This window comes from Malus domestica, chromosome 06 (genome assembly GCF_042453785.1).
Source record: "Malus domestica chromosome 06, GDT2T_hap1".
NCBI classification, from domain to species: domain Eukaryota; kingdom Viridiplantae; phylum Streptophyta; class Magnoliopsida; order Rosales; family Rosaceae; genus Malus; species Malus domestica.
Window position 1 is genome coordinate 20089401 of NC_091666.1, and position 11378 is coordinate 20100778.

Here is an 11378-nt window from a genome sequence, read left to right on the forward strand (position 1 = left end):
CTAACTCTCGAACAGTGTTTGCATAAACGATCGTGGGATTGTGCTGCACCCATCTATTCTAAATCCAAATGCAAACACCAACGTAAACTTTAAAATGACTAAAATCACTTTTAAATATTTTTCAAAAACTATAAAATAAACAAATTTTAAGATAGAATATCACAAATACAATGTTGTTGAGAGAAACTTACACGTGTCATTTATAGTTGACAAACACTAAGATAACTATATATCTGTATCATAAAAGTCTTTCTTCTCAAAAAAAAAAAATGTTAAAACTTGAAATATAAAATTTGTTTAATACCCAAGAGGTGCAAGTGGTATTGGGTGAGATCGTATAACGTGTTCTTCGGAATCTCTATCACCAATATGAAATAGATGCACACACATTTTTCTTATGTTTTGTGTGCAACATATTTATTTTTAGTGTCAATTAGTATGTAAGAACGTTTTTATCATTTTACCGTCGTGTAATGCATGCATATGATTAACTTAGATTACTATCAAATCATGAATGACAATGATGATATCCATTGTGTTATTTTTAAATAACAAGCACCATGCAAACCACTATCGCAACAGTTTAGCGGCTTCGCTGTACGTGAATTTTTATATCTATATGCATGCTACACTTGCTAATATAAACATTTAAACTATTCAGATTGAATCTGGTAAGTCGTATCTATTAATTGCTGTTGGCATATCCTTAATTAGTAGCATTGGCTGTCACTCTAATGTCCTTGACAATATTTCAGGAGTACGTACTATAACTTCAGTCTTCTGGTGGTGTTGTTAGCTCCGTCGTTTCTCTGTATTGCAAATTTGTAACTTCCTATCATCGTCTGTGACATCAATGGGTGGGATCTTTAGCAAGAAAGGACCATCTGGGTTCTCATCCTGGTCGACAGCCGAGGAAGTTACCGAAGGGATTGATGGAACTGGTCTAACTGCCATTGTTACAGGTCCATCCTCTAACTTGAACTTCATATACGATTGTTTGTGATAAATGACATATGCATAGCGAGCTTCATTTGGTTTATATTTCAGGAGGCTCAAGTGGTATTGGGGCGGAGACATCACGTGTTCTTGCACTGCGAGGTGTCCATGTAGTTATGGCAGTAAGGAACACGGAAGCTGGGGAACACGTTAAACAAGCGATCCTTACAGAAGTACCCGACGCAAAAATTGATGTTAGGGAGTTGGATCTCAGCTCATTGGAATCTGTGAGAAAATTTGGAGCAGATTATTGTTCCTCCGGCCTTCCACTGAACATCCTTGTGTAAGAAAAGTAACTGTTTTAGTATATTTTTTAGCCATACTAGATTGAATTCGACAGTTTATATTGGGTTCAATATCTTATTTGCAAACAAACCGATTTAAATTATATAGCGCGTAGTTCTGAGTTCTGATACCGTATTGCACAACGATTCAATTCGAACCAGAAAAACCTAAAATGTTGAAGTATGAATCAATCAGTTTAAAGACATAATTTACTAACATTTGTGCATTTCATACATACTAATATGACAAATTATGAGTAATTCACTCTCTTCTTTGATGTAAGTAACAATGCAGGGTTAGGGGCAGCTCCATTCAAGCTTTCCAAAGACGGCATAGAAATGCAATTTGCAACTAACCATCTAGGTTTGCCTAACAATTTTTTTTATATATATACTTTACACTGTACACCGACGGATCGATTTTGTAATATTTGCTTCTATTTTACCAATTCATTTGTTACTTGAACCATCCAATCTGCAGGTCATTTTCTTCTCACTGAACTTGTGTTGGAGACCATGAAAAGAACGTCACGAGAGAGCAAAGTAGAGGGGAGAATTGTTAATGTATCGTCATCACTTCATCCAGATGGGTACCGCGAAGGGATTCGTTTTGATAAAATTAATGATGAAGCAGGGTAAATCTTCTTTCGGCTATCCTGGTTTAATACTTTAGCATCCGTTTTTAACATTTCGAAGCGCATGTTTCGGAGAATTATGTCAACTATCTAACCCTTTTGGTTGCTAATTTACAGATACAACAGATATTATGCCTATGCTCAATCCAAGCTTGCTAACTTGTTACATACTAATGAACTTACAAGGCGTCTCAAGGTATTGAACATTTTAAGTCATCCAATGCAAATATTTAACCTGTTCCTATAAGAATTGATCTGCAGTAATTCTTGGTCGACTTGGTAATTAACTTTTTTTTTTTAACAGAAAGAAGGGGTAATTCTCTTCATCCCGGTATGATTTTTACCAATATCGGGCGCCATGATCTCTTGTTAAGCTGTAAGCTTCGTCTTCTCTACTTTACTAGTGTCATTATTTTAGTAACAATGTTTCCCTTGGTTAAGACTATGTTCAATCTCAAATTCGAGGTCATGTGTTCGATTTTCACCTCCTTAGAATCGTTGGTATCACGAATTTAACCATAGTATATCTGGTTTTCCACTGAATAACTGAAATTTTAATATGTCTGGTTTTCCACTGAATAACTGAAATTTTAACTGCCTTGAAACAGGTTTTTTCGGTGTGAGTGGACTCTTCAACAAAACTAAAACTGTTCCTCAGGTACTCCTTGAACTTCCACAATATACGCAGCCAAATAATTACCTTTGTCCGGAATGCGATGATGATCAAATAGTCCTGTTACATTTTCCGGTACACAGAATCTTGTACCGTTAACATTTATAGCCGACGTGGTTGAATAATTTCATCGAACATTGTCCGTGTAGGGTGCGGCAACCTCATGCTATCTGGCACTTAACCCACAAGTTAAGGGCGTATCCGGCGAATACTTTGTGGACTCTAACATTGGCAAACAGAGTTCTCAGGCAAAAGATGCAGATTTGGCTAAAAAACTGTGGGATTTTAGCTTGAGTTTGACCAATGCCAAGTAGCAGAGTGTTGATCTTGCTGGTTTCTGTCATGGTAGCTCTTTTCTGCACTTTCTATTATCAAATCAATTGCCAAATTTCATAACTTCAAAATTGTAATCTGTTTGAACTTTCTGATCATGGGATCAGATCTTTGTGATTCTTCACTTTATGCATTGAGATTTTATGTTTTTCTTCTAAAATACTGAATTTGATTTGCATATATTTATAAAAAGTAAGGTTCTAAAAGGTGCTAGGCGCTAGTCGGGCGGTGGACTGTGGCCTAGCGCCTAGGCCGCCAGGCGGGGCCTTGGTGGATTTAAGTAAATCTGTTATATTTTGTGTAAATAAATGTCTGTTTATACTTAAAATATATAAAATTACATTATAAATTACAAAATAGAATGATATATATATATATATATATATATATTATGAAGTATTGAAACATAATGAAAACATCGGAAACAAGCATATAATGTGTGTTCATTTAAGTATTCAACAAGTCTTTTACAATTTATTAAAAAAATAATAATAATGCAAAATGAAAATTATCTATTTTCTTTTTAAGTGAGTCACAACCTAGGCGGGTCTAGACGGCATGGACGGGTGCCTAAGTGGTCTAGGCAGGCGTCTCAGCAGGTCTAGGCTCCCTTTTGAAATTTTCAAACGTCTAAACATTAATTGAGACAGTGGCCAACCGTCTAACGCCTATGCAAGATCTAAACGGTGCTAGGCAGGGGTTTTTAGAATAGTGATAAAAAGTAATGATTTCCGCATATCCTTTGTTAGTCTTGTTGCTTGATGCTCTATGATTTATTGAATACTCAGGTAGAAATAAAAAGGGACGTTCAAGGGAACCAAAAAGGGTTTGCAAAAATCACTTCTCGTTTCTATTCGTGCCGCTCTATTGATCGATACCTAAAAAGGTTCTTATAATTTACAATGTCCAATTAGTCTTGCGTGCGGTAAACTGTGAACGTTCTCTGACCAATCTTAAAACCTGTTTGCACATGAGAGATGTGCTTTTCCCATAAGCGATTTTGGACCTCCCAAAATCTCTTCCATAACAGGTTATCATTAAGCTAAACCATTAACTATCCGAGCATAAGTAATACCACTGAACGTCTCGTTCTTCATCTATAAATTAGGTCATCAGAAGATATCTGGAGAAAGATATTCAAGAGGAATTAGATTTCTTCTATTTGATGCAACTTCAAGTACATTTAGATACAACAGTATAACCCGAACCGCCTACCTTAAGAGTCGGACTGAGCTCCGTGAACTGATACGGGATTGAACAGACTGGCCCGGAAAGCTTTCAAATCTCAACTACCATCTTCACAAAATCAACTCGAATTCAAATCCCCACCCTCTGTACAATAATTTGTGCCATCTCAGCCGCCCTTTCTTCTCCCTGTAACTTAAAAGAGAAGGTCAGGTTCAAATGCTAAAGTGTGCACTTGTTTACAGCAGCAGAAACGTTCGCTTTACACGGAATTATCAAATGCTGGATCTCGAAAGGCCATCACAATAGAGCTTTAGAACCCTCTTCTGCTGAGTACTGCTTACCACTGGAACATGACTCAGAGCATTGAGACCCATTTATATCATGTTACTCTTCTGGCAATCAGGGTATCAGAAGATCCAAACTCATTTGCATATTTGTCCACGTTGTCGATTCCTAGAAGCCCTGTTCTAGCCAGGGATCATGCACCTATCATATACCACTGCTATGATCGAGCACTAGTCCAAGGATGTTTAGCTTAATATGAACCACCTACCATGTACCACTGCAATGATCGAGCACTACAGTCCATGGATGTTCAACTTAATATGATCCCTTAAGAGCTGCTGAGACACACGATCAGCCAAAACAGACTGCACGTCAAATAGCTCCTTGGGGTCCCCAGAAACTGAATGCCCGACCTGGTTTCCAAGTACACCATTATCAGATAAAAATATATCCCGGAAAGCATAAGAGCCTTGTGGAAATCCTTGAGATAGGTCTGGCTTTGGCTCATGGTATGGCATGTTGCCATTTGTATGGAAACCACAGTTTTGAGATCTCTGGGTCATCCCTGTGCCTGCAAGTGAGTAGGTTGTTGGCTGCTTCAAGTGTTGAAAAGGGATTGAACAGCTGGTGAGAGGCGTAGATGAACCGGATGTGGTACGAGGGCTAGATATGGGAGAGGGGGACATCCTTCCGCTGACATGTTGTGGTGATCTAGAATGTAGAAGCGGACTTCCAATAGGAGAAATTGGACATGATACATTTTTCGGTGAATAAGCATCACTGGGATCCAAAAAGGAAACGGAGAAGTTAAGAATATAATGAAACAATGAGTAACTAGTAGTCAAATCAGTCCTTATTGACCCAGGTGGCATTGATATTACTGATAGGTTTTCTCACATTTACTTCAATATTATACGGTTATAAAGGTATTGTCATTGCCCCTTCCGAAATGAACTGTTCAATCATATGCAAAGGATTCTTTAATGAAAAAGTACAAGCGTGCGTATTAAGCTTAATAATGTTGGTTGCATGTATGAGTTGGAAGCAAAAACAAGGTACAGACCAGGTTTTGATAACGTAATAGTTTGGTCACTAATTAAAACCACCCACGTACACGTGATAAAGATATTATTGAGAAGACAGGAGAGAGACCTTGACGCAGAAACAGTTGTTGAGCCTCTGGACTGATGCATGCCCATCCGTTCTGATTCTAAGTTCAAATGATTTTTCCCATGTCCAAATGCCTAAAAGAATACAAGAAAAGGAAATGCATCAACTTTACAACTGATAAAGCAGACAAACATGAAATTTTGTATGTTCTGCACCAAATATGCCAGCATTAATCAACTGAAAATAATTAGTCTCCAAATAACATATAGCTCTTTGTCCACATGACTACTTACAAGTATACAGAGCACCATAATATCTGTTTCCCACAGCACATCCAACATACGGACAAAAAATGTAATGTAATGTAAATTTAGATTTTGGGGTACTGTAAAACCTTATAATGTTGGGTGTCAGCAGAGCATGGTTTTCATCTTATACAAGGTAATAAACATGGAAAAACAATATGAAAGGACGGGAAACAAAATGTTCTCATGATATAAAAGTTCTAATGTCATATATCATGAGGTCATCTAAAAGTTCTAATGTCATATATCATGAGGTCATCTAACTGCACTCTGAAGTTGATAAGCAACGAAAAGTTAATATTTGGTTGCCATCAAAGACAACAAATTTGAAGTCTGAAAGTAACCGAAATACTTTTTTAATATCTTCAGTGAGATTTTTTATTTTGGCATGCTTCTACCTGAGATCTCATTGCAGCTTGTCCTTTAGAATGCTCTGCACTAGAAATGGTTCTTTCCGGTGGAGCAACATTCCTAACAAAAGGATGCTCCAAAAGCTGAGCAGCTGTGGGACGATGCAGTGGGTTACGTTGCAAACAAAGCCTAATAAAGTTCTTCCCATCCTCTGACAGATGATCAGGAATTTCAGGAAGTTCCTTGCTGTTTCCAATCTTAAACATGGCAGCAACCTTTGAAGCACACAAAACAAGGAGGATAAGGTCATTGAGGAATATCTGCCATGCAGTCAATGAGAAATGTATAACGTCCGAGTATTGCATAATACCCAAGTCTCTGAATTCAATCTTACTAACCCCTTCATATTGGCTCCAAGGTGGTTTTGTTGTGGCCATCTCAAGAACAGTGCAGCCAAGGCTCCATATATCAACCGCAAGATTACAACCGTTTGAATTCTTGATAACCTGAAGCACTCAAGCAGGTAATGTTACCATAAAGCCATATGAAAAAAGTGATGCAAGCGCAGAAAAAGGAACTGTGCTAACCTCAGGCGCCATCCAATATGGGCTTCCATTGAACGATAATGGACAAGACTGCCCAGTTATCTACAAATCATTTCAGATGAGATCAATCACAACACTCAGATTCATGGTTTATAGGAAAAAATAAATGTTAACACAACTTGGATGAGTTTATCAATTGTCCCATTTCACAGTGTTTCTTTTGGCTTGTTTCACTCTCATAACACACTGGTTTATAGGACCTTGTTTCATTGCTAACAACAAGGTTTCATGCTAACCAAACTATCAAAAGAAATGATTGAATGATTATAGAGATAGAAACTGCAAATGAACCATCTTACATGCTTTGCCATCCCAAAATCTGCTAATTTCACCCGACCATTTGGATCTACTAATATATTTGCTCCCTTGATATCCCTGAACAAACTAAGTTTCTCATTAGGTCAAACAACATTCTTAAACAATCAAAACTAACATGGCCTTTAAGGGTGGGTGATAGATGATCTTCAAAGTAAATCGAGTTTTAATAATAAGTGACTCACCGGTGGACAGTGTTTTTGGTATGTAAGTATGCAAGCCCTGACAAGATTTGTTGGGTATAACTACGAGTGGCTACTTCACCAAACTGACCATACTCTTGAAGCAGTTTATAGATGGACCCACCAGACACATACTCCAAGTATATGTAAAGCTTGTCATCTACCTGTTCAATTATACACATGACCACATACCAACAATAGAAATAACCAAATTATTTTAAAATGTTTACTGGCAAATGTGTGAACAGCCAATGTTGACTCACCTAAGCACCAAAAGCTATCTAGAGATTACAAAATAATACAAGGAACTCACCGTCTCAGATCCATAATACTGCACTATATTTGGATGTCGCAAGCGACTTAGCAAAGCAATTTCCTGGAAACACAACTTGTGAGTATAAACTATCCTCAACCTTAAAAGGAAAATATGTAAAACTTATCAGTAAAATATTTACTAAGAAATATTTAATTCTTTACAATGGCAAAGCTTTGAACAGATCTACTGAGTCAGTACGAAAAAGACTTACTTGGCCCAGCTGCTGTGCACTTTCCTTTGATTTTGCATCATCTGCAAATAGAGTTACCTCCTTCATTGCACACATCTCACCGCTTTCACTGAAGCCCGAAAACTGAATCAAACTAGACATTCAAAATAACAAAGAATGTGTGCAGTGTGCAGTACTTAATAAGGGTGGACAACCACAAATCATTATTTTTAAATTCAGATTTCACAAACATTGTCTGATTACAAGCACAGGAAAACTGTAATTTTGGAAAGCTTAGACTTAAAAATCTGTCACATGTGACTTAGCTTACAATTCTTAGTTGAGAATAGGAAATTTGTGTCAATACAATACATGCTAAGAATTGGATATTACTGTAAAATGCTCAATCAATTAACAGAGCTGATTTGAAGGCATTCGGCTACAAACCTGTTAAAACCAAGATATACATGTCCAAATGTGCCCCTTCCAAGCAGGCGCCCCTTCTTCCAGTGTGAGCCAGGGCTTGTTGGATGTTCTACCCTATTAGGGCTACGTGGAACTGTGGGAGTTGTTGTAGCTGAATATGAAGGAGAAAAAAGACAGGTCTTAGTTATTGTTATTGGAGGAAGGGGCAACCGATGGCTTTTCTGCTTCGCATCATCAGGCCGGCTTGTAGGTGACTCTGCGGCTGGCCCTCCGGATCGAGGATGCAGAGGGGTAGCAGCACCACTTTGTATTCTGGAGTTGGGACCAGGACTAGTCATTCTAGGACTGGGTATTGGAGAACATTCAGGACTACACCTACTGTGCTGCCAAAACAACTGTCCTGACATATCCCCTCCAACTGAATTATGCCCAGAATTTTGGCCTGAACCTGGACTAGAGCAGTGGGTAGAAGCTATATCTGGATAAGTCTTTGCTGCCCAGAAACTAGAGTTCCTAACTTGCTCAACACTGAACACTCTAATTGGACTCCTAGAAGGACTCGACATTGAGCTGTCTGGAGCACTAGACAAAGTACCATGGAAAGGGATTTGTATATTCTGCATATGTGTGCTTGAAGGTTTCCATTTTGGTGATGTAGACAGAATCTGATTATTGCACAAAAGATGACCCGGCTTCAACGTTTCTTTGGAGTTCTTTTGGTACACAATAGGGAATGGATCCTTTTGTATTACACTACATAAAGATAGAAGTAAAATTTTCAGGGGTGAATGAGCATGCACACAGAAGAAACATTTACAGGTGAATATGATATATCATGTATCTAGCATCATAACCGTAAATAAGGACTTCATTTCCAATGACTTAGATGAGAACTTACCAGGAAGGACTGTTTATATTTGTTCTGTTTCCATTTTCATAGTCGGATCCCATGGGACTTAGAAGGCGTGAGTCAGACGGATCATCACTATCAATAGAACTATCACTGGATATGGAAGCAGTAGCTAAATCTCCTTCAGCATAGGTACGATCTTCCCTGCTTGAGACACATCCGGGTGCTGGAAGAGGCAAATAGAACAATTGGTTGGACTCTCTGTCAGATTCTGGTTTTGATGCCACACTGATGCCAGAGTTAGTACACCCAATGTTAGAAAGTTGCACTCTAGGAAGGGGCAGTGGCTGGGCATGAGGCTTTTCTGCAAAGCTCTGACAGCGTGATACTTGTGAGGAGGGTGCTGGTGACAGCACCCTAGATAGAGAACCCATTTCTGAAACGGTGTCAATGCATCTTCTTCGAGAACCTCCTGATCTACCATTGCACTTTTCTTCGGACGAACTCTTAAGTTTACGGTGTATGGTTGCTATGGTATCGATGAAACTCTCCCGATTAGCTTTCTTCTTCTTCACTTCTTTGGATGAAGACTTCCTCCACCAAGAAGGCATGCTTATATAGTGAAACTACAGTCAAAAAGAGCAGATCCCGAGATAAATTACTCTCCTTGGTTAAAGATAAGCTATCGCATTTAGACGTTTTTAATGACCAGGTACGCAACTCATATATTCATAACAATGAGAAGTAATCCAGTGGCTGTATCCATAAAACCTCTGTATGACAAAACTCAAACAGACAGCGATAACTCATTTAGGCAGGAGTCCCAGAGGAGCGATTCAATGCAAATTATGCCAACAAGAACCTGTATAGATATTCCAAGCATTTTGTCATTAGCTCTTGCCAAGAACAAATACAATAGACAATTAATTACATAAATGTACGTCGCATAACAACGTAAATTTGAATTATCAGTAGGTGGGGAACCCATTACTCATGTGTTGACAAGCATGCATAAACAACCATAATTCTGATTCACGAACTACTGTCGAGGTCACACATTCCGATTATAAATGTTGGCTTTTTATGTGGAAAGGAACAAACCTCACCAAAACTTTCGAAAGCCAACTGCTTTTTTATTTGCAAAGATTATTTACTAAATAGAGAAATTCACAGCTCAGATCTACGAAATTCGGTAACCCATTTCGACAAATTCAATTGCATAAAGTAAATATCTTCAAATCCAAAAGAAATCAGAAATTCAATAAAATTTCACTCCCACCACCAAACAACATTAACTTCTTACAATTACGAAATTACTACTATTTAAACAAAGAAAATACAAAAAATTAAGCTAATCAAACACAATGGCGGAGAAAACACAAGCTCAAAATCCGTGACGGAGCCGTAATTTCCCAGCGGAAATGCAAAATATTTTCAAATAATTCAATTCTCTGAAGCTCGAGAGAAATTCAAGCCACTAAACTGACTAAAGCAGAAACCCTAATTACTTACAGCGCGGCAGTGTACGTAGAGCCAGAAACGACGTCGCTTGGAGGAAAGCTGGAAACTCAGTGTCTGTCTGTCCCTCTCCGGCACGGCGGAGCGAGGAAGGTGAAAAGATGCCGAGCACGGAAGAAATGTTTTGGAGTGAGCGGTAAAGTGTGCCTCTGGTGAGTGTTGAGAAATATAATAATTAAAGTGAGTAATTTATTAAATTTAATCGTTAATTAAATCCAGAAAAAAGGTAGCGACCATCGCGGTGTATTATGATTTCGTGTTATCGTTAAGGATCACCGTTGGTTTTGGTAGCGATGACCACGGTCGTTGTGGTTTGTGGTTAGTAACGATTTGAGATGAAGGGTGTATGGAGTTTGGGGTGTGGTGAGAGTAGTAGACTTTTTATGTTTATTATAGTTTTTTAACGGCATCTTACTTTATTTTATATTTTTGGAACAGCTTAATACTCCATCCTCATTTCATTTGTGATTTCACAAGAGGATTTGCTAACCACCCGTTGGGGTGGGACATACCCTGCTAACTTGAGGAAGTGGAACTTTAGGCGGATTCGATTTCAATCGGTTCAGTTTTTTGTCAAAATTGAAAACTGACGTAAACTTGTAGTTCGGGTGGGTTCAATTTCGTTCAGTTTTTTTTATTTAGTTTTTTGGTTTCGGTTTTTTTGGTTCGGTTTCAGTTCGGTTGCTGTTATTTTACTGAATATTGTTTTTCTTCTAATTCTAAAATGGGAAATTTTATTTGAACTCATCTAATATTTTTTTACACCCAACTTAAATTTTAAATGTGAAATTTCTTTATTACCCTATTGTATAAAATTAACAAGAAAATTAAAAGATT

At 38.0% G+C, this 11378-nt stretch overlaps 2 protein-coding genes across 9 annotated transcripts; one reads left to right on the forward strand and one right to left on the reverse strand.

The window, feature by feature from the left end:
- The first annotated feature begins 576 nt into the window (after nucleotides 1-576).
- Nucleotides 577-3081, forward strand: LOC114825649 (short-chain dehydrogenase TIC 32, chloroplastic-like). Its single transcript, XM_029104671.2, has 9 exons — nucleotides 577-671; nucleotides 756-962; nucleotides 1048-1279; nucleotides 1565-1644; nucleotides 1762-1915; nucleotides 2033-2111; nucleotides 2220-2291; nucleotides 2524-2573; nucleotides 2738-3081. The coding sequence occupies exons 2-7, from the start codon at nucleotides 854-856 to the stop codon at nucleotides 2250-2252; spliced, it is 687 nt and encodes a 228-aa protein (XP_028960504.1). The 5' UTR covers nucleotides 577-671; nucleotides 756-853; the 3' UTR covers nucleotides 2253-2291; nucleotides 2524-2573; nucleotides 2738-3081.
- Nucleotides 3082-3748: 667 nt separating this feature from the next.
- On the reverse strand, nucleotides 3749-10723 carry LOC114825650 (mitogen-activated protein kinase kinase kinase YODA-like). 8 transcript variants are annotated; one of them, XR_011582018.1, is made up of 13 exons: nucleotides 10536-10723; nucleotides 9072-9885; nucleotides 8195-8926; nucleotides 7790-7877; nucleotides 7576-7638; nucleotides 7266-7426; nucleotides 7065-7140; nucleotides 6748-6807; nucleotides 6559-6666; nucleotides 6208-6435; nucleotides 5547-5638; nucleotides 4137-5174; nucleotides 3749-4044 (listed from the first exon to the last, which is right to left on the reverse strand). XR_011582018.1 is itself a non-coding variant. In XM_070823521.1 (13 exons), exons 3-13 carry the CDS (start codon nucleotides 9632-9634, stop codon nucleotides 4688-4690), a joined length of 2658 nt encoding a protein of 885 aa, XP_070679622.1. In that variant the 5' UTR covers nucleotides 9635-9649; nucleotides 9745-9885; nucleotides 10536-10691; the 3' UTR covers nucleotides 4058-4687. The 8 variants fall into 8 exon arrangements, 6 of the variants coding, with proteins under 6 accessions (XP_070679622.1, XP_028960506.1, XP_028960507.1 ...); XR_003774496.2 differs by having other exon boundaries at nucleotides 7065-7149; XM_070823521.1 differs by lacking the exon at nucleotides 3749-4044 and having other exon boundaries at nucleotides 4058-5174; nucleotides 9072-9649; nucleotides 9745-9885; nucleotides 10536-10691.
- Nucleotides 10724-11378: the final 655 nt, after the last annotated feature.